This window comes from Carcharodon carcharias, chromosome 9 (assembly GCF_017639515.1).
Source record: "Carcharodon carcharias isolate sCarCar2 chromosome 9, sCarCar2.pri, whole genome shotgun sequence".
Lineage (NCBI taxonomy): Eukaryota > Metazoa > Chordata > Chondrichthyes > Lamniformes > Lamnidae > Carcharodon > Carcharodon carcharias.
In genome coordinates, this window is record NC_054475.1 from 32865395 (window position 1) to 32889645 (window position 24251).

Consider the following 24251-nt stretch of genomic DNA (forward strand, 5'->3'; position numbering starts at 1 on the left):
GAGATCATCCATTCGTTTTCGGCACTGGATGCCTGTTCTCCTCTGGGCGGAGTTGGTGCTCACTGCTGTGGATGGTTCCTCCCAAGGCGGGTTGGTGACCTTGATGGACCCCATCCAGCCATTGTGAGGGTAGGGTAGGTCACATGGTCCTCGACAGCATCCAGAATGTGAGCCAGTGACGTGTCAGTAAACTTGGGCCCGGCATGCTTCTTTGCTTTGGGGGCCATCTCTCGCCTGGAGCAGTCTTGGGCTGCAGACATTGAGAAAGCTGTGGGTGGGTGCAGTTTAAATATGGTGAACAGAGTGCAGATCCACTGAGGTCATGGTGGGGCAGGCAAATCACAGCCCACCCGCTCACGAGATGACGTGTTTCCTGGTAATGCATATTTAATGAGGCGAAAGGCAGGCATTCAGATGCGAAAACCCGCCATTGCGACTGGAGGGAAAAATGCTGCTTTTCCTGCCTGCCATTGCACTTAGTCCAGGAGGGGAAAACTGTTTCATTTTCCATCTGTAGAAATGGTAAGTGATAACTGTTCAGACGTATGGATGATAATCCAGGAACTATTGTCATCTTTCCTGGTCCTGTGACAGCTGGCATTAAAAACTGTTGGCTGTGTCTGGTTCAATTATTTCTGGATTTATTAGTAAATTGAAGGAAGCGGATAAGGGGCCCATGTTGAGTGAGATGTGACCGGCAATGTAGGCGCTGATAAGTAAAACTACAATCAGTTATAAGAACTTAAGTTTCCAAGTCATGTTTCCTTAGTCATAGGATGGTTCCAAGTGAGGTAATATGTTGATCAGCATAACCGTCAGCTAGTCCTTGCCTTCCAAAGACAGGTCAGCATGAATTCATGGAATTGGACTATTACATCAGTAATTGTATGATAGTTTGTCTTTTATCACTGAATCCACATTATTGTGAAGGTAGCTAAGCTCCAACTTGTCTTTTGTAAGCTGTTTTTAGACTCTTGTTAAAAAGAAATTATATCTTTTGTGAGTTTACAGGGAAATAACTCTTTTAACCTAATATTCCTGCATTATTATCTTATCTTTTTACTCTTATTCTTTCACAGCTCGTCATTCCTTTTTAAATCTAAGTCTACAGTCAAATTGAGTCTTTGATTGGTGAGCTCTGTTTCAAGATAATACTGAGAAATTATGCAGTGGAAAGTTAAATTTTCATCAATCCTGTATCTATTAAATCCATGAAAGTCATGCTAGGTTAATTCTGAAATATGTTGCCATCATGTCATCATCACTCAGACAAAATCCTGCAACTACCTACCAAACAGAACTGTGAGAGTACCTTCACCAAACAGACTGTAGCAGCTCAAATAGACGGTTCACCATCGCCATCTTCTCAATGATAGTTAGGGATGGGCAATAAATGCAATAAATCTTACAAACGATGCCCACATCTTGTTATAATTTTTTTAAAATGAACATCCCATCCCTTTCTCTTTCTTTCTTTGAAGTGGTGTCCTGGCAATATGGGAACCTTAAAATTCAATACAGCCTGTTAGTGGGCACGTGGATCATGATGAGTGATAACTCCACACCTGATGGACATGATAAAGGAAGCACACAAACTTCTGCTTCAACATTTGCTTATGTCCATGATTGCAGCCTGCAGCCCAACGCTAGACACAACCCTGAGCATGAAGCCAGTCAGCAGGGAGCTCAGGTTCAGCTGAGGCTAATACAATTAAAGCCAACTTGCTCTTTTTAAAGGGGTTTGTATTCCAGCTGTAGTAGGTGTTGCAATGTTTGTAAAAGTATTTCTCACAAGGAGGAAAGAGGAGCAATGGAGCATCAAGCCAAAGAGAGGGCTTCCAGGTTCTCTGATGCAGTCTTTTGGAGCAGAAGGTGAACGGTGGAGAGAGTTCAGTTTTACACAGGAAGCCCTTCAGACTTACACTTCGAAGGAAATGGGGGAAAGATAAAAACAGAGTTCAAAGTGAGGATTCTGGCCCTGAAGACCTGGCTGCAGTACTGCAAAAAAGTTCAATGACCTTACACAAGTTGTCAAGGTCAATGAATGAATCTTCAAATGCCATCTCCTGCCCGTTGCATCACTAAGCTCTCAATCTGCCACACCCCCATTGCTCAACAATCAGAAAATGCTAGCAATCAGGGCTCATGCCCAACATTCATATCCTCCACCTCACTCTCACATACTTACCAAATCTACAAGCCTCACATCCATATTTTGCAGCTTCCACATATTTCTATCTATTCAGCTTTGACAGGCACATCACCCAATCTTGTGGCAAATGCTGAGCTACTCAAATCTCAAAGGGAAACTTGAAACAACTGCCACAACTGTTTTGCAATTTGTATAAATTTCGAGATGTGGGTTTGAATTCAGTGGTAATAAGGCCACTGAGTCTTATAGCTTCCTCACAAGACTAAATTAAACCTTTATTAATAGAAGAAATGATTTAAAGCACATACAAAGATCTATAACTTACTACTATGATAACTTCTAAATCCCCTAGTTAATCTAACTCCCAGTTATGCTTTTGTTAAGGCAATGGTAAGACAGATAGATTTTAAAAGACCCAGGCGAAGTAACACAATACCCTGAACAGTCGAATTCAAAGTGAGTTTTCTCAGCTTCAGTTCTTTGTAGACAGCAGCTCAAAGCTTAGATGCTGGAGGCTTTTCACACTTGTGTAAGATCTTTGAATGCCTGCCCTTACACACAGCCTTCTCTCCTTTATACATATTTTCCCCTTTGAATGCAAATTCCCATTGTTTCACTATGTCTTTGGACTTTACCTCTCTAATAATAATAATCTCTCATAGTACCAATTTTACCAGTAATCTTTGGGAAAAATAAACATACTGTTTCTTAACTTCTCCTGGCTACGTGAAACATTTTCACCACCACCCTCACCACCCCACCACCCTGCTGCCCCCCCACGACACCACCACCCCACCTTTTGAATTCAAGCTAGTCTGGTTTATTTAAAAATGCAAATGTGCCCTTTACACCTTACATTCTAAAACTTCCTCCATGTTTACATACTTAACATCTCAAATCTAGCTTATCTTCTGATACATCAAAGCCTTCAGACCAGCTGCCTTTAAGTCAAGTAAGTCACATGTGCAGACATGGGTGCAGGCCGCTCTATTACTATACAAAAAATTCCAATAACTTTATGAAAATTATTCTATCTTCCTGACATCCCCCTCCTTATTAAAAAATGAACCGTCATAATTTAAAAAGACGGTTGCATTTTCTGAACCCATCTTACATTACCTCCTATACTCATTACTCTATTACATTTCCAGATGCATGTGTTTACATAACAATCTTGATACAAATCCTTGGTGTCGACAGGAGTCATTCCAGTCCAGTATCTAGGTTTTAAATGTCCAATTTTTCTTTTAAGCTTCAAACTCTTGATAATGCATCTGATTTTCTCACCCCACCACATGTATAATCTATAGATTAAAATTTTGCATTAATAAATTCCACCTGAATAGCCTTGCACTTCTGTATCAATATTTGTCCAGAAACTTCAAAGTATTGTGGTCTGTATAAACAATTGTTTCTGCAACATAAATCTCAAAAGGCTGCAACGCTAACACCAAACCCAAAGTATCTTTTTCGATCGTTGAATATCTTCTCTGTTGTACATTCAACTTCCGTGAAAAATACCCTATCAGTTTTTCAATTCCACTGTCATTGTCTTGTGACAGTACAGCCCCAATGCCTATATCATATGCGTCAATGGCCAACTTGAATTGCTTGATATAATTGGGTACTGCCAAAACTGGTATATAGTTTATACAGTTTTCAAACTATCAAATGCCTTCTGACACTCCTGTGTCCATTGAAACTTCTTGTTCTTTTTTAATATTTCAGTCAGTGGAGCAACCACACAGCTAAAATTTGGTAGAAATTTCCGATAGAACCTACTCATGCCCAGAAATCTCAAAGCCTCTCATTTTGTTGTAGGCACTGGGAAATCCACAATAGCCATTACTTTCACATCTCTCAGGGCCATGTCTAATGGTATGGCGCTTTTGCAAATTCACTTTTAGCCAAGTTCACCACCAAATTAGCTTCTTGTAATCAAGTAAATAATTCTTCAAGATGTTGTAAATGCTGCTTCCATGTCTGACTGAAAACTATCAAATCATCAATACACAGAGCACAATTGCCCACACCTGCAATTACTTTTTTTGTCAGTCTTTGAAATGTTGCAGGTACATTTTTCATACCAAACAGCATGACTTTAAACTGATATAGTCTATCTGGCGTCACAAAAGCCATTATTTCCTTTGCTCTCTCCGACAATGGTACTTGCCAATATCATTTTAACAAGTCAATCTTTGTGATAAATTTTGATTGTCCCACTTTCTCAATACAATCTTCCAACCATGGTATAGGATATGAATCTGCTTTTGTCACTGCATTCACTTTTCAATAGTCCACATATAGTCTTTGGCCTGGATTTTCCGGCCCCATCACGGGGGGGACCACTGCGGGTGAGGTGGCACCCTAGCCAGAAGTCCATTGACTTGCAGCGGGACTGGGAGATTGCAGCAGCAGGCGGTTGCAGAAAATCCGGCCATTTGTGTTCCATCCAGTCTTGCTACCAGCACATTAGGTGAACACCAACCATTGCAGCTAGACTCAATAATCTCATTTTGAAACATGAATTCGATTTTTTTCTGTACCTGTGATAACTTTGCCAGATTTAATCTTTTAGGATTTTGCATTAGCAAAGATGAAACTTCTACACATACATCATGTATAGCTAAATTTGTCCTCCCCAGCTTATTTCCACAAATGGATTTGTGTGACTGCAATAGCTTCTCCAAATCACTTTGACACTTGTCTGGAAGGTAACTCAATAATACATTTAAATTTTCAAGTGCCCCCTCATTATTCACTTTGATTAGAGGAAAATCAATTTCAGAACCCTGCATTTCTACTTATTTCTCATTATCTACTACCATTAATGCCTCCTTTTAGTCCTCTTCCCTGTCAATGTACCTTTTAAGCACAGTTACTTGACACACCCTCTGATTCTTTCTTCTATCTGGAATATTTATTAAATAATTTACTTCATTCAGTTTCTTTTCAATCCTGTAAAGTCCACTAAACTTTGCCTTTAATGAGTCACCCAGTATAGGTAACAGAACTAACACTTTCTCCCCAGCAACAAAACTATGAGCTATAGCTTTCCTTTCTGCCTTCACTTTTATCACTTGCTGTAATATATTTAAATGTTTCCTAGCCAAGAGATGGATGCTATATCCAATCTCTCTCTGAAATTTGATACATAATCCAGGAGAGTAGTTCCTGAATTTTGACCCAATAATTTCTCTTGAATTAATTTCAGAGGTCCCCTTACCTCATGACCATAAACTAGTTCAAAAGTATTATAACCAACAGGTGCATTAGGAGCATCTCTAATAGCAAGTAACAAGAATGGAACTCCCCTATCCCAATCCTGTGGATAATCCTGACTGTGCCATAGCTTTTAGAGTTTGATGCCCTCTTTCCAAAGCTCCTTGTGACTTAGGATGGTAAACTGTTGACTTAAATTGTTTTATCCCCAAACTGTTCATTACTTCCTTATGCAGCTGTGACGCGAAATTTGAAAACTGATCTGATTGTATTTCTTTAGGTAAACCATATCTTGTAAAACATGTAATTAACTCTTCCACAATTTTCTTCGTTATAATATTTCACAAAGGTATTGCTTTAAGAAACCTGGTGACACATCCATTATTGTCAGCAAGTGCTGATTTCCACTTTTATTCTTAGGGAGAGGTCCTACACAATCAATCACACCCTAATAAAAGGTTCTTCAAGTGTTGGAATTGGAATTAAAGGTGCTGGCTTAATCACTGCCTGTAGTTTTCCTATCATCTGACATGTGTGATATGTTCTATAAAATTTGACTACATCCCTATGCAATCCAGGCCAATAAAAATTGTTTTTGTGTTTTCGCCTATGTCTTTCTAATTCATAAATGCCCCCTCACTGGAATTTCATGAGCTATTCTCAGAACCTCATTTCTATATCCAAATGGTATTACAATCTGATGCACATCTCTCCAGCTTTAATTTGCTGAAGCATGATAAGGCCTCCATTTTCTCATTAAAACATTACGCTTAAGGTAATAACATTCTGGAATACACTTTGCCTCCATTTCTGAGTAAGCTGCCTATTTAATTTGCAAATCCTTTTTCGGTAACTGCACTAAATATCTTGTGTTAAACATCTCAGCTACATTGTCTTCCAGTCTTTCTTCCTGAACAACCTTATCAAACACAGTGCCGGCTGATTGGACTTCCACACCCTCTTCCTGCCTTTCAACTTCCTGTTGATCTTGTTTCAACCTATGAGCCTGTGATCTTGTTATCACACAATCTAGAAACAATCTAGGAAGCTCCCTCTGCAACACTTCTGTTGAAAACAACTCTACAGGCTGTTCAATTACCATAGGCATCACCCACATCTGTGACCCAGCTATATTATTACTCAAAATAAATTGAACCCCTAACAATGGGCAATGTTTCCACTATTCCAACAATCACCTCACCTGTTTTCCAGTTACTCTTTAAATTTCCTTCCACAATGGAATAGATTTAGCATCTCCATGAATCCCACTTATTATTACCTGTTCCTGCAATACTCCCTCTGCACAACAAATGTCACTACCCACAACATTAAGGATTGACTAGCCCCTGTGTCTCTTAACATTTTAACATCTTTACCTACTCCACCCTGAACACATGGAAAGACTTGCCTTTCACATGTAAAATCTTTAAATATTTCTGCAACGTTGCTCCTCAGAATTCTCCTGGGTAAATTGTGAACTCATTCCCGCTTCTTTACCTATGACTGATTATTCCTGTTTTACCTGCACACAAACCATTGGCTTTTCCTGTGCCTGAACCTCAGAACCCACAGTACTTTTACTTCCAGAACTTTTCTGCACCTCTATAATTCCAACAGATTTTCCCTGTAATTTCCAACACTAACTTCATGTGTCCAACTTTATTACAACAAAAACACTTCAATTTTCGATGTCACTTCTACCCTCAGAACCTTCCTTTTATTCTGAGAAAAATCTTCCTGTGAAGTTATGCTCCTTCTCTTCCCTGACTGCCCACCTTCCTTTACCTTCCCACTTTCTATCCTTTTCTGATTTAAAAGGGTGGTGAAAGAAAGATTTACCTCTATGGACTAACTCATAATCATCAGCTATCTCTGCGCCTGTCTCACCATTTGATACCTCTGTTCCTCCACATGAGTTCTCACTACCAAAGGAATTGAATCTTTAAATTCTTCCAAAAGAATTACCTCTCTCAGAGCTGAATATGCATATGTCATCTCTATCTTTAATGCCCATATCCACTGGTCAAAATCACTTTGTTTTACTCTTTCAGACTCAATATAAGTTTGCCCAAGCTGTTTTCTCTTTTTCCTAAATTTCCGCCTGTATGCCTCAGGAACCAACTCATATGCACTTCAAATAGCCTTTTTTTTATCACATCATAGTTCACCAACATTTCTTCTGACAGTGAAGCATAAATCTCTTGTGTTCTACCCACCAACCTGGATTGTAACAACAATGGCCAGTTTTCCTGCAGCCATTTCATCTGTTTAGCTATCTTCTCAGATTAAATAAAAAATGCTTCAACATCTCTTTCCTCAAACTTTGGAAGAACTTGTACAGATTTAAACATCTCCCCACTGGGTTTTAGGTTAAAAGGTTTTCTCATCGTCAGAACTTTCCACAGCATCTGATGTCTCCTTTTTAAACTCCCACGTTTTAAGCCAATACTCTCTGTCTCTTTCCTGCATTCTCTCTTCCATTGCTAACTTTTCACTCTGGAGATCAAGTTTTCACATTTCCATTTCTTTTTGAAATAATCTCTCTTTTTCCTTTCTTTTTCTGCTGTCTCTAGATCCAGTTTGTTTCATTTCCAATTCTTTTTCCTTTTTGTTTGCCTCCAAGTGAAGGTTTCTCAGTTCCTTTGTTTCAAATTCAAGCCTCTTCATTTGCAACTGAAGTCTCACAACCTCCAGCTGTGTCAGGTATTACTTCCAACTTTAAATGCTGTGATATACCTTCAATTATGTCTGCTTTTCTTACCCCTGCCATTGTAATTTAACTCCAATTCCATTGATTTAACTTTAGTTACCTTTTTGTAAACCAGCCAAAGTTATAACTTCAACTCCCAGAAAAGTCTTAGCAACTGCCAAAGCCATATTGCGGTCTCACCTTTTAAAAATACCTCACACCAACTCTTGAATTCAAAGTGCTTCTCGTACTCATAACCTTAAGATTCACCAACACCAAACCCATCAAGGAAACTCAAATATATCCCGCAAAGAGTACGGAGCTTTATTATGGCACAGCCGATGGTAAATGCTGAGCTACTCAAATCCCAAAGGGAAAATTGAAACAACTGCCACATAGATTTTGAAAGACCCAGTCAAAGTAACACACAATACCCTGAACAGTCGAATTCAAAGCGAGTTTTCTCAGCTTCAGTTCTTTGTAGACAGCAGCTTGAGGCTTAGGTGCTGGAGGCTTTTCACAGTTGTGTTAGATCTTAGAATGCCTGCCCTTATACACAGCCTTCTCTCCTTTATACATATTTTCCCCTTTGAATGCAAATTCCCATTGTTTCACTATGTCTTTGGACTTTACCTCTCTAATAATAAAAATCTCTCATAGTACCAATTTTACTAATAATCTTTGGGAAAAATAAACATACTGTTTCTTAACTTCTCCTGGCTATGTGAAACATTTCACCACCAACCCCCCAACACCTCCTACTCCCCGCCCCGCCTTTTGAATTCAAGCTAGCCTGGTTTATTTAAAAATGCAAATGTTCCCTTTACACCTTACATTCTAAAACTTCCCCCATGTTTACATACTTAACATTTCAAACCTAGCTTATCTTCTGATACATCAAAGCCTTCAGACCAGCTGCCTTTAATTTAATTAAATCGCACATGCAGACATAGACATAGACCCCACTATTACTCTATAATACATTCCAATAACATTATGGAAATTATTATATCTTCCTGACACCCAAAAAAATTGCAACACACTCACTAATGTTGGTCCTTCTGTCTTGCAGGATAAGGCGGCACAAAATTCAATAATTCAAAATGATAATTTGGGACAAAATTAAGGCCCAAATCTTCCAGTATACAGAGCAGCAAAACCTAGGATTACATCTGCGTTGCATGTTGGGGCCCTGTGAACATACAAATGTTCATACAAACATACAAATTAGAAGCAGGGATAGGCCTGATTGTGGCCTCTACTCCACTTTCCTTCCTACCCCCTATATCCTTTGACTTCCTTGTCAACCAAACATCTATCTAACCCAGCCTTAAAACTATTCAATGATCCTGCCTCACCCATTCTTTCTGGGGAAGAAAGTTCCAAGGACTCATGACTCTCTGAGAGAAAATAATTTCTCCTCATCTCCATCTTAAATGGGAGATCCCTTATTTTTAAACTGTGTCCCCTAGTTCTGGTTTCTCCCCTAAGGGGAAACATCCTCTCAGCATCCACCCTATCAAGTCCCCTGAGGATCTTTTATGTTTCAATAAGATCACCTCTCATTCTTCTAAACTCCAAAGGTTACAGGCCCAACCTATCCAAACTTTCCTCATTGGATGACCTCCTCATTCCAGGAATCATTCCAGTGAATGTTCTCTGAACTGCTTCTAATGCAATTATGTCCTTTATCAATAAAGAGACCAAAACTGTACACAGTACTCTAGATGTGGTCTCAAAGGTACCCTATACAACTGTAGCAAAGCATCCCTACTTTTATATTCCATTTCCCTTGCAATTAACAACATTCCATTTGCTTTCCTAATCACTTACTGTACATTCATAATAACTTTTTGTGATTCATGTACCAGGACACCTAGATTCCTTTGTATCTGAGTCCCGCAATCTCCCTCTATTTAAATAATATGCTGCTTTTTAATTCTTCCTGTCAACATGGACAAGTTCACATTTTCCCACATTATACTCCATCTGCCAAATTTTTGCTCACTCACTTTATCTATCCGTATTCCTTCACAGACTCCTTATGTCCTCATCACAGAATTGGTATGGTGCAGGAGGAGGCCATTTGGCCCGCTGTGTCTGTACAGCTCTCCGAATGACCAACTTACCAAGTTCCATTCTCCCACCTTCTCCCCTTTACCCTGCACATTCTTCCCTTTCAAATAACAGTCTAATTCCCTTTTGAAAGCTTCAGTTGAACTTGCCTCCACCACACTCTCCGGCAGAGTATTCCAGACCCTAACCACCCACTGCGTGAATAAGTCTCTCCTCATTTCACTATTGCTCTTCTACTAATTACTTTAAACCTGTGACCTCTCGTTCTCGATCCTTTTTGAGTGGAAACAGTTTATCCCTATCTACTCTGTCAGACCCCTCATTATTTTTAATACCTCCATCAAATCCCCTCTCAGCCTTCTTTTCTCAAAGAGAAAACAATCCTAACTTCTCCAATCTATCCTCATAACTGAACTTCCTCATCCTAGAAACCATTCTCGTGAATCTTTTCTGCAATCTCTCCAATACCTTCACATCCTTTCTAAAGTGCAGCACCCAGAACTGGTTGCAATACTCCAGTTGAGGCCAATCTAGTGACTTACACAAGTTCAACATAACCTTCTTGCTCTTGTATTTTATGGCATTATTAATTAAATGCAGGGTACCATATGCTTTATTAACCACTCTCTCAATTTGTCCTGCCACTTGCAAAGAATATGCACATATATACCCAGGTCCCTCTGCTCCTGCACTCACTTTAGAGTTGCACCTCCTATTTTATACTGTCTTTCCATATTATTTCTACCAAAATGAATCACTTCATATTTCCTTGTATTGAACTTCATCTGCCACTTGTCCAGCCATTCAACCAATTTGTCTATGTCCTTTTGAAGTTCTACACTATTCTCCTCATAGTTCACAATGTTCCGAATTTTGTATCACCTGCAAACTTTGAAATTGGGCCCTGTACACCAAGGTCTAGATCAGTAATATATATATCAGGGGAAGAATTTTCTCCCAGTCGGGTGGGCCAGTTGGGAACAGGCGCAGGCGAGTGTGTAGCTGATTACTGCCCGCGATCGGCTGCGCGCTGCCATTTTACGTGGGCAGGCCAATTAAGGCCCGCCCAGTGTGAGACGTGCCCAGTACTGCTCAGCGCTACCTCTGCAGGCAGGGGAGGAGGGTGAGTCAGGACTTGCGCTCTTTCGCAAAAGAGCGCTGAAATCTCCCTGAGGCACTGAGCTGCCTCAGGGAGATTAAGTTCAGTTTTAAAGATGGAAATTTAAAAAAAACAATATTCAGACATGTCCCCTCATGTGACAGTGTCAAATGAGCTGGGATATGTTTCTGAATTTTCATAAATTTTTTTATTTAATTCATAAACTCTTCATGAAACCTCATCCAGCCCGTGGATGAGTTTTCATGAAAAATGCGAAGGTCACCTGGGCTCTTCGCCTGTCCACCAACCTTAAGGTTGGACAGGCAGCCCTGACAATTGCTTTAATTAGTTTATTAATGACCTTAACAGCGCTTTGACAGTTCGGCGGGCCGCAGCCGACTCTGGTGCGCACCAGCCGAACGAAAGATCGGAATGAGGCGTGGTGATGTCAGGATGCACGCCTGATGTCACTGTGTGTCATTTTACACACTGGCACATATGCCGAACAGAAAATGCTGGCCCTGGAAAAGCATGAGTCTCAACACTGACCCCTGGGGAACTCCACTACAAACTTCCTCCAACCTAAAAACATCCATTAATTACTACTCTCTGTTTCTTGCCAAAACATATTTCTCTTCACAACATATTTTCCTATCTATCTTTGTATCATCAGCACATTTAGCAATTCAATCCCATTATCCAAGTCATTCATATAAATTGTAAATTGCTGAGGCTCCAGCACTGATCCCTGCTGCACGCCACTCATTACATGTTGCCAACTCAAAAATGACCCGTTTATGCCTACTCTCTGTCTCCTGTGAACTAACCAATCCTCTTTCCATACTAATATGTTACCCCCTACACCATCAGCTCTTATTTTGTGTAGTAACCTTTGGTATGGCGCCTTGTCAAATGCCTTCTGGAAATATAAATACACAACATCCACAAGTTTCCTCTTTACCCACGTTGCTTGTCACTTTCTCAAAGAACTCTAACCTATTAGTCAAACTAAATTTCCCTTTCACAATACCATGTTGACTCTGCCTGATTGCATTGAGATTTTCTAAGTGCCCTTCTATAACCTCCTTAATAATAAATTCCAGCATTTTCCCTATTAAAAATGTTAAGTTTGAGTTTTTTTTGATGAGGTAACAGAGAAGGTTAATGAGGGTCATGCCTTTGATGTGTACATGGACTTCCAAAAGGCATTTGATAAAATGCTGCATAACAGGCTATTTAGCACAGTTGAAGCCCATGGAATAAAAGGGAGGTAGCGTGAATATGAAATAGGCTGATTGACAAAAAACAAAGAGTATGCAAACGGTAGTTTTTCAGACAGGAGGAAGCTTTACAGTGGGGTTCCGCAGGGGTCAGTATTCAAACCACTGTTTTGCTTCATCTATATTAATGACTCATAGACTCATAGATGTTTACAGCACAGAAGGAGACCATTCGGCCCATCGTGTCCACACCAGTCAACAAAGATCTGAATACACTAAACTCATTTTCCAGTGGTTGGCCTATAGCCCTGGAGGTTATGTTATAGCATGTTATGGCAATGTAAGTGAATATCTAATTACATCCTAAATGTTACGAGAGTTTCTGACTCAGCCACCGTTACAGGCAGTGAGTTCCTGACTCCTACCACCCTCTTGGTGGAAAAATTTCTCCTCAACTCCCCTTCTTAATCTTCTACCTCCTCCCTTAAATCTCTGCCCCCTGGTTGACTCCTCTACTATTTAAAAAAGTGCCTTTCTATCCAACCTAACTATGCCCCTGATAATCTTATACACCTCTATCAGGTCGCCTCTCAACCTTCACTACTCCAAGGAACAACTCCAGCCTATCCAATCTTTCCTCATAGCTCAGACCCTCCAGCCCAGGCAGCATCCTGGTGAATCTCCTCTGCACCCTCTCCAGTACAATCACATTCTTCCTTTAATGTGGTGACCAGATCTGTGGTGACCTAGACCTTGGTGTACATGGCACAATTTCAAAATTTGCAGTTAACACAAAACTTGGAAGTATTGTGAACTAGGAGGATAGTTTAGATTTCAAAAGGACAGGCAGGCTGGTGGAATGGATGGACAAGTGGCTGATGAAATTTAGTGCAGAGAAGTCTGAAGTGATTCATTTTGATGGGAAGAACGAGGCGAGACAATATAAAAGAAAGAATGCAGTTCTAAAGGGGATGCAGGAGCAGAGGGATCTGGGGGTATATGTGCACAAAGCATTGAAGGTGACAGGGTTGAGAAAGGGATTAATAAAGCATATGGTATCCTGGGATTTTTAAATAGGAGCATAGAGTACAAAAGCAAGGAAGTTATGATGCACCTGCATAAAACCCTGGTTCAGTCTCAATTGGAGTAGTGTCCAATTCTGGGCACCACACTTTAGGAAGGATGTGAAGTTGTTAGAGAGATTGCAGAAAAGATTCAAGAGAATGGTTTCAGGATTGCGTCACTTCAGCTAAGTGTATATATTAGAGAAGCTGGGGGCTGTTCTCCTTGGAGAAAAGATGATTAAGCTTGGATCGAGATTTTCAAAATGGTAATGGGTCTGGGACAGAGTAGATAGGGGGACATAGGGAATTGTGGCCGAGGTCAGGTTTCTGACCCAACTGGTAAAATCCAACCCGTTAACTGTGAACTGGATCCACAAATGTTGCTAGACCTACTGAGCATTTTCATCCTTTTTGTTTCAATTTCAGATTTCCAGTATTTTGTTTTGCATTTGTGGCAACTTTCTGGAATTGTCAAAGATTTATTTTTAAACTTTGTGCTGGTTTCCAGGGGTGTCCATCGGCGTTTGGAAGAATTGACCTCTTCACCCTGTTAGCACTGAAGCAGCAACATGAACAGATCTCCCGATGGGACTGGGCTGCCCCAGAGTCACAAACAAGAATTAGCACAAGTCCGAGGACCTAAACACTCCTTTCAAGTGAAGCAGCATTTCACTTGCATTTCCCCCAACTTAGTCTATTGCATTCGTTGCTCCCAATGTGGTCTCCTCTACATTGGAGAGACCAAACGTAAACTGGGCGACCGCTTTGCAGAACACCTGCGGTCTGTCCGCAAGAATGACCCAAACCTCCCTGTCGCTTGCCATTTTAACACTCCACCCTGCTCTCTTGCCCACATGTCTGTCCTTGGCTTGCTGCATTGCTCCAGTGAAGCCCAACGCAAACTGGAGGAACAACACCTCATCTTCCGACTAGGGACTTTACAGCCTTCCGGACTGAATATTGAATTCAACAACTTTAGGTCGTGAGCTCCCTCCCCCATCCCCACCCCCTTTCTGTTTCCCCCTTCCTTTTTTTCCAATAAATTATAAAGATTTTTCTTTTCCCACCTATTTCCATTATATAAAAAAAAACCCCCACTAGAGCTATACCTTGAGTGCCCTACCATCCATTCTTAATTAGCACATTCGTTTAGATAATATCACCAACTTTAACTTTAACACCTATGTGTTCTATTGTACTATTGTCGTTGACATCTTTTGATGATCTGCTTCTATCACTGCTTGTTTGTCCCTACAACCACACCCCCACTCCACCTCTCTGTCTCTCTATCTCTCCGCCCCCCCCCCCCCCCACACACACACACCTTAAACCAGCTTATATTTCAACTCTTTCTTGGACTCGAACTCAAGTTCTGTCGAAGGGTCATGAGGACTCGAAACGTCAACTCTTTTCTTCTCCGCCGATGCTGCCAGACCTGCTGAGTTTTTCCAGGTAATTCTGTTTTTGTTTTGGATTTCCAGCATCTGCAGTTTTTTTGTTTTTAATTAGCACAAGTAGCTTAGAACTGTTGTGACCTGAATAAAACCATTGTGGGATATAAACAGGAAATGTTGGAGAATACACAGCAGGTAGGATTGTTGTGTGAAATGCAGAGTATTTTGTTCCAAAACACTTTTACAAATAAGAGCAGCTGCTACATGTGGATTTTATCAGTAGCCACTGAGAAGGCGCCAGAGTGAATGAAGCGGGAGCGGGCGGTGCCATGGCGAGTGGGGGGGTTAGGGGGGGCCATGGTGGGAGGCAGGGGCAGTCCTAGGCAACGGGCGCGCGGCTAATTGGGGAGGGGGCGTGGCCAGCCTGTGAGGGGCGGGTCATGGTGGAAGTGGGCGGAACAGAGTGGGAGGAGGTAAAAGCAAAATGCTGCGGATGCTGGAAAGCTGAAATAAAAATAGAAAATGCTGGAAAATCTCAGCAGGTCTGAGGAGCGAGAAACGTCAGAGGGGTGTGGGCGGGACAAGTGTGGGAGGTGTGGGCGGGGCCACGAAGGATGGGCGAGACCAGAGTGGGAGAAGTGGGCGGGGTCAGCAGCCCAAGCGCTTGCGCGGCGGCCTCACCACCCGCCCCTCCCCCACCCCTCTCCTCCCTCCATCACTTGATACGATCATGGCGGTGGAGCCGGTGAGGCATACGGATACCGCCACCTCCTCCAGCTTCCAACACTTTCGGGTCCGGCATTTCCACCTGGAGCTGCGGGTGGATTTCGACTGGCGGCAGCTGGAGGGTCGTGAGGTGTTGGAGCTGAGCTGCGTGCGACCCGATGGAGGCGGCGGGGAGCAGGAGCTCCGCCTGGACGCTCACCCCAGCCTCCGTGTCCAGTCGGTGTCGGCGCGTTGTGGCGGCGGAGATGCCCAGTCGGTGCCCCTGCGCTTCGAAATCCAGCCCTTCACCAGCTATGGCTGCACCCTGGTGCTCACCTTAGCCGCTCCATGTCGATATGGCGACCAGCTGCAAGTGGTCATCGACTACATGGCAACCGATGGACCCGGGGTGAGTGGATGCTGCTGCAGGTTGGGAGTTACCCCAAAGTTAAAAAATCGCCAAGCTGAGATTGATAGGTTTTTCTTGTTAAGAGGTGTGGGGGTAGCTGGAGTTAAGATATAATCTGGAGAGGCTGAATGGGCTCTTCCTGTGAATCAGCAACTTTCATTTATGGAGCACCCATTTAACTTATTAAACAAAATCCCTTCACATTGGTCTGAAGGGAAGAAAAGCGGGGGTTGAGTTAAGGAGAGAAATTGGTACGGGCAGGTTTGTTTCGTGATTGGACTTTAATGAGGGTTGTTTCTGGGAGGGAGAAGAAGGTGTGAGGGCCTCACATGATAGGGTCCCCCTTGTCCTCAATTATCACCCCACCAGCCTCCGCATTCAAAGGATCATCCTCCTCCATTTTGCCAACTCCAGTATGATGCCACCACCTAACACATCTTCCCTTCGCCCCCCCCTCGGCGACATTCCACAGGGATCATTCCCTCCGGAACACCATGGTCCACTCCTCCATCACCCTCTACACCTCAATCCCCTCCCACGGTATCTTCCCATGCAACCGCAGAAGGTGCAACACCCGCCCCTTTACTTCCCCTCTCCTCACCATCCAAGGGCCCAAACACCTTTCAAATGAAGCAGCATTTCACTTGCACTTCCCTCAATTTAGTCTACTGCGTTCGTTGCTCCCAATGTGGATTCCTCTACATTGGAGAGACCAAACGCAGACTGGGTGACCGCTTTGCAGTACAGCTTCGGTCTGTCCGCAAGCAATACCCAGACCTCCCTGTCACTTGCCATTTCAACACTCCACCCTGCTCTCGTGCCCACGTGTCCGTCCTTGGCTTGCTGCATTGTTCCAGTGAAGCTCAACGCAAACTGGAGGAACAGCACCTCATCTTCCAACCAGGCACTTTACAGCCTTCCGGTCTGAATATTGAGTTCAACAATTTTAGATCATGAACTCTCTCCTCCATCCCCACCCTCTTTCCGATTTTCCCCCTCCTTTTTGTTTTTTCCAATAATTTATATAGATTTTTCTTTTCCCACCTATTTCCATTATTTTTAATGTATTTCCATCCGTTGTTTTATCTCTATCTTTTAGCCTTTTTCGATTCCTTCACCCCACCCCACCCCATCCCCACTAGGGCTCTCTGTACCTTGCTCATCCTGCTTTCTACCCTTAATCAGCACATTCCTTTAGATAATATCACCATCTTCAACACCTCTTTGTCCTTTTGTCTGTGACATCTTTTGGTTATCTCCACCTATCCAGCTCTTGTCTCCCCACCCGCCCCAAAAACCAGCTTATATTTCACCTCTTTTCTATTTTTCCTTAGTTCTGTTGAAGAGTCATACAGACTCAAAATGTTAACTGTGCTCCTCTCCGCAGATGCTGCCAGACCTGCTGAGTTTTTCCTGGTGTTTTTGTTTTGGATTTCCAGCATCTACAGTTTTTTGCTTTTATCTTAGTTATGGGTGGTGTTTCAATCACAGTAATGCTGCACACCAGGCAACCTGTTGATGTTCCAATTCAGGCAAGCTGGTGGGGTGGGAACATTGAAACACTCAGTAGCTATGCAGTGAATACGTATGTGGTGGAAGGTTACACTTGAAACAGTGCCAGTCTTCTGAACAGGAGCCACAGAGCCTAACCTTACAGCAGTAAGAGCAGGGAGGTGTGTGATGAAAATTGAGCAGGGAGGTTGCTGAACCTCTCAGCTGAATGAAAGAATCGTTTTCACTTCAGCAGTCACATCAATGTTTACTAAAACATGGGCCTTTAACAAGACACTGATTAATTTTACATTCAGAAATGTAAATGTGCAAGAATTTCACTATCATTTAGATCAGGATCTGTGATTACCAAACAATTTGAAAAGTTGTCCTTCAACCAAGTTTCAGAACCACTGGCCTAGATGACAATAGTTTATGCAAAATCTATAGGTCGTAATGACTGAATTTGAACCGGCTGTTTTAGCTTACTGATTCAGTAAGACTTTGTTTCAGCCCTGCCTTCATAGAACTGATGCATTCTTTCCAGATCCACTGAATGGCACCTGTGATGGGGGCTTTAAAGATACAATGCGGAAATTAAACCATCGAGTGCCCCTGGTTTGCACGTTATGTTGGCAGTGATACAGTAACTGATTTTCCATTATGTATCAGTCTCTGATACATGTGTTTCACTTAACACTATCCATTGTGCAGCAGAGAAGGTTGAGGCAATTTAATTGAAACTTAAATATTGAGGTGTTTCTATAGGTTGATTGGAGATAGGTAGTTTCTTCTTGGGGAGTCGATGAGGAATTATCCACTTAAGATTGTCGCTAAGATTAAATTGAGAATACATTTCTTTGTGTATCATGGGTGTCTGGTCAAATGGTGTTTAAGGCTGACACTATTTTAAGGCAAAATTGGATAAATATTTGAAACAGGAAGGTGCATTGGGAAAGAGCAGGGCAGTGGCATTAGTTTTGAATTGCTCTAACAATGAGCTGGCACAGATTCAAAGGGCTGAACAGCCTCATCCTGTGCTGTGAACATTTATCCTTCTGATGGTGTACATAAATTATTTAGAACCATGTTTTAAAATTATTTTGTGATGTTATTTAGACAGATTTCAGACAGTTTTGGTGTGGAGTAATATATTCATTGTGGTGTGGATGATTTGTCAGCATTAGATTTTTTTAAAGTTTCATTGTCATGTGCCTTGCGCAAGATGCTGATGTGTTTCCTTTTAAAAATCCTTTGGTTCGGGTACAGAAACTGCTGTTGTAAGGCATCACTGATAAATATTACATCTTTGTAATCCTTCCCAAAACTAAAAATATTTACCCTATGCTAGGAATTCATCTTCTCAAACCAAACTCTCACTTTCCGATCGTTGAATACAGGTGCCAGTCGGCATGGTGTTCTGGTTATTGTATTTAAAAACTGAAATGTATCTATCAAGTTTAATTTGATTTAAAATTCATGTATCAAGTAACATGTTGCCTTTTTTGATACTTTGTCTAGTTGCTAAAAGTGTAGTAAGATAATTTTCCCCAACTTCAAACTTATTGTATATAGTAATGATTCATAACTGTTGTAGCAGTTGTAATATTTGTATTCGGTCTAATTGAATCAGGAAGTATTAACATTCTGAGTATAGAAAATGTGAAAACAAATGAATAGTTTTAAAATAAAAATACCAGGAAAAACTCAGCAGGTCTGGCAGCATCTGCGGAGAGGAACACAGTTAACGTTTCAAGTCGGTATGACTCTTGAACAGAACTAAGTAAAAATAGAAAAGAGGTGAAATATAAGCCGGTTTGGGGTGGGGGGGGGGATGAGAAAAGGAACACTCAATTCAGCACATCTGCTCCTTCTCCAAACCTTGTACTATTTATTGTGTCGTGGTCTCTACTTCACCTATTTAATCTCTTGAGAGGAAAAGTTATATACTACTTTTGAGAATTGTAAGTGAAAACTCCAGAACTCCTGTTCATTTACACTTCTCCATTATTCAGCTTTGGCCTTCACGGAGAACCAGACAACTACACCAACCACCAGCACCACCACCACCACCACCACCACCCCCCCCCCCCAAATCTGGTTCTTATCACTCTAACCTTTGAACCAATATTCATAAACTTTGGTACTGAAATTACACCACTGATTACTAAATCACTGAATATATTTGTCAGAATTTCCATCCTCCACTACTTTAGTGGAGGCATTAATCAATTTGTTTTAAATGGTTTAATGCAATCAAAGGGAGAAAAATTTCAAAAATTGTTAAATATTTGTATGCAAGTAATATAATGGTACAACAATGGGGCCTTTTTATTAAGTATTTATTTAAATTTTAGCCTAGACAATATTGAAAATTTTATGGTGCTGATATGCTTTTGTATTTTAATGATTAGCTAAATTAATTTGGTTTATGACACAGTTTCTGGTGGTTATGCCTGCAGCAGCTACCTAGAAGGACAGAGAGCACAAGAGACCCAATTCCTCTGATGACATGAAAACTATATGCAGTTCACAGATCTCTCATGATATTAAATGGAGTGGATTTCCTAATTGAACTGAATTTAATTGCCTTGGAAGCACTGTATTGTAAATGTCAAGAATCTACTGGATGCCCGCTTAAAGCAGTTTTGTTTTGTGGGTTGTTACTGGAGCCCAAAGGGAAGTGAACTGATTTTAAATACAATATCACTTTAATAAGGATCAATGTGATGAGCTGTTTTTAATGTCCATTTGGAGTAGATTTGCAGTATTGGTTCAGGCCTTGAAGTTAACGCTGATCCATCAAACTGGATTTTAATTGGTGGTTGAGTGATCTTGGAGATGTTTGGCAACCTGGCAGTCTTTGATTGGGGAAAAGAATCTGTAGGGTACAATAGGCCAAATGTGATCATTTTGAAAAAATAGCGGAAATTTAAAAAGGAGAGGGAAAGGACTTGGAATTATACAGCATCTTTCAAAACCATAGGATCTCCCAAAGCACTTAAAAGCCAATTGGTACTTTTTGCAGTGTAGCCATTATGCAGTTATTTTAGTTGTTGCTATACACATTTACCATGAACATTGTTGCTAAACCATCTTTAAAATCATGAAGGTTGTATACATGAAAAACTGTTGCCTGTTCTTAAATCTGTCATGATCCGCTATAGGGTACAACTCAGTTTGAGAACCGGTTGGATACTGTGCATTTTGCTTATTACTAGAGCTGCACAGTGTCAGTCAAATGTGATGAGGCACGGAGTGAGTGGGTGTAGATAACAGAATAAAAAGATGCTTTCCCCATTGGGTTTTCATTCCCTGCCAGCCTCGTTTCTCCCTATCCCCACAAAAACTGAACCTTATATTCCTTGCTATTTTGCTAATATTTTTTTCAATGTAAAATTTAATATATTGCTTTGCCTTTTGCTACTCCAGATTTCCTGGCTTCATCCAGCACAGACTGCCAATAAAGAGAAGCCTTTTCTGTATACATCTGGCTTTCCTGTGCTCAATAGGTCTTTCTTCCCCTCCTTCCACACTCCAGGCAGGAAGAGCATGTACTCTGCTGCTGTGCAGGTAAAATGCCTCAACTCTGCATGAATACGGCTTGTCAGTGTTTTCTTTTTGTTAGGTTGTTTGGCTGAACCCTGAACAGACGGCAGGAAAAGTAAAGCCATACCTCTTCACCCAAGGTCAAGCTGTCTTGAACAGATCCTTCTTCCCTTGTTTTGATACTCCTGCAGTTAAGAGTACTTACTCTGCCTCCATTAAGGTAAGGCCTATGATTATTTTCCTCTGTAAATTTAATGTAACTGAGGTGATGAGGGTTGAAAACTGCAGACACTGCACAGAATAATCATAGATCGTTTTGAATTTATTCTGAGGCTATGTGCATGATCTTCAAATGAAAAAGAATATTGAACAATTCTACTTTAGAGATGTTCAATTTGTCTGCTTAAGGATTGATAATCCTTTAAATCCCTGTTCCTTTTAATATTTTCAGGTGAGTTTATTTATCTAAATTGTTACGTGATTCTAAATGTTTTAAACTGGGATTTGTTTGCTCATCACTTTTTAATTGACAGTTTTAATGCTGCGAAGCTGAGGTCTGAGGCACACTTTGAGCAAATGATCTGTGCAGTGTTCCCTCTTTCAGTGGTGTCATGAAAGTGGTGCCATGAATTGGAATATGGACCCATTGCCCTCCATCCCCACCTTCATTCTTACTGGAGCAGGCTCATGACATTGAATGCAAGAGTCCACGCAAAGTGCCTGCCTCCAGAACTCATCTGCAAAGCAGTTTTAAGACAATGACAATGGGAAATGATAAACCAACTACAGCTATGGTTATTAAATATTTAAATTTTGTCAATTGCTACACCAGATGTGAATTTTGTAAAATGAGGTAAAATGATGTTGGAATAAAAACATTTCATGTGCTCCTGATCCAGGGGAATATATGAATTAAGAAAGTAGTCTGGGCTGAACAAAGATGTATTTGGCTGTGTCTGTCACTGGAATTTACAATCCAGCAATTTTCAGACAAAACCAAATTTCAATTGTCTTTACAGACTGAATATTCAGCACTGGTCATTTCAAAAGCAAAAGACAATTGGACAATGGCTTTCAAGTTCCACATTGAGGGAAATCCAAGTATCCTCTCCCTAGCAAACAGGTAACCAAAATTAGTTTGTCTTGGCAGAATATTTCTTTGGATTTATTAATTCTATATAAAACATTAAAAATACCAACTGCAACATCAGAAATCAGACACTGCTCACAAATGCCAGATCCCATGCTCTGGTGGCTCCTCTAGCCCAGCTGCTCCAGCACAGCAATGACACTATGATCTGCCTGACAATCTGACCAGTTACCAGGTATATGTTCTTCTCCACAAAAAAAAAGACACATCAACCCTTGATTTTTGCTTCAACGTGGATATAAACTGAAAGTATTTCTCTTAGACAAAGAAGTGTGGAATTTTAAATGTTAACTATTATTTGTCTTTTTAGGTTCCCGAAGGATTTGCAGCAGTTATGAGTGCAACTAATTGGGAGCATGATGAAAAGGAAAACATATTCCACTTCAAAATGGATCACCCAATTCCTTCATATCTGGTTGCTTTAGCAGTTGGTGACATTATCTCTGCAGAAGTTGGACCAAGGTGAGTTCTTTCTCTTTGTCTAGCTACCTTAAAGTGATTTGACTTTAAAAGCACCGACAAGTCATTTTTCTGTTTTTGCCAGCATGCTATTTCACCATTACTCAATTCCTATTGATTAAAAAATGAAAATTCTTTATGGTTTCAGCAAGTCCCTTGGGTAGTTATCTTGTTCAGAGGTTTAGAACATTTCTGCATTAAAATGAGTAAATTGTCAGATTACAATTGGGCATATATTTGAAGAATTAAGTGAATCTTGATTGTTTTCATTCGTAGTTATGTTATATGGTTACTTTTATGTGAGATGATGCACAGTGTATTGCTGTAGGATGTTTTTCAGGTATGATTCTCCAGTTGGGGAGTATGCAGTTGTGGAAGCCTGCAGATGTCACCAGATTCAGCAATGTCATCTAATTTAGCTATCTGTATCTATACTTTCCACGTGCACAGAGGCTATTATGGCAGCAAAAATAGAAAATGCTGGAACTGTTTTTGTTTCAGATTTCCAGCATCCGCAATATTGTGCGTTTATCTATTATGGCAGTAGGTGGGTGGAGAATGAGAAATGCAGCACTTCTGAAAGGATTGCTGTTCATTTTTCTGGCACACGAGTCTGGGGTGAAAACAGCTGGAGTAGCTGATTTTTACTGGGATAAGGAGAACCCTCCACCTTTATAGAAAGAGGATGTTACCTGAGTAAGTGTACGTCCCATGGTGCTCATTAGACTGAAGAAAAGTTTTATGGTAAAGTTGGCAAAAGTTTATCTGCACAGGATAGGAATGTATTTACTATGTTTGCACCAAGCACCTAGCCCACCACAATGAGATATCAAAGTGAAGTGTCAAAGCACTCAATTTGCATATCTCAAAGGTGCCACTTACAAGGGAGCATGAGACCAGGTACTTGGCAACACATACACTCCACACTGTTATCAAACTCCAGCAACAGAGAAGGAAACATTGAAGAAGGGACATTGAGTAGGTCAATAAACTGGATTCACCTTCTGTGGAACTTTTGGTTTATGTTAGATTTATTGTTAAAAAGGATGCATGAATGTTACAGGTGGCAGGAATCAAAGCGTTGACAGTAAAGCTCATGGTAATTAGAGCATATTGTTAAGGGATCTGTGTAGTAAAATGAGGGCTGTTAATGTAGGGAAACTGTAGTTTCTCCAAAAGGTTCTGTTTGTGATTGTGCAACTTGTCCAGTAGTTCAGTGAATCTTCCTTTCGTACATACTACAGGGTTGTTTATATGGGTGTCAATGGTCAAGTATTTGCCATCATCAAGGCTCTGCACTTCGCGGATGCTATACGCCTGTTGAGTAGCCTCTCCTGCTTTTCATGGGAAAAGTAGCAAATATATTTTTTGACATGGGGAATCTTTGACCTGATTCCAGTGGTGAATTGAAAGGTTCCAGTAGAATAACATTTCTGGTGGCTTTTTAGCAATGCTAAATGCTGTTCATGTGCTAGATCTTGAGCAAATTGGGCTGCAAGGGATGACAAAAATTAGGAGAATAACACCACCTACAAGTTCCCCTCCAAGCCACATACCATTCTGACTTGGAAC

General features: G+C 41.0%; 1 protein-coding gene across 1 annotated transcript in view; it reads left to right on the forward strand.

The window, feature by feature from the left end:
* The first annotated feature begins 15617 nt into the window (after positions 1 to 15617).
* The window catches only part of LOC121282631 (arginyl aminopeptidase (aminopeptidase B)), a 28565-nt gene continuing 19931 nt past the window's right edge, over positions 15618 to 24251 (forward strand). Inside the window, exons 1-3 of the mRNA XM_041196438.1 lie at positions 15618 to 16030; positions 21150 to 21290; positions 22531 to 22682. Of these exons, the coding sequence (XP_041052372.1) occupies positions 15647 to 16030; positions 21150 to 21290; positions 22531 to 22682 (677 nt within the window). The 5' untranslated portion in view covers positions 15618 to 15646. The remainder of the gene's footprint in view (positions 16031 to 21149; positions 21291 to 22530; positions 22683 to 24251) is intronic.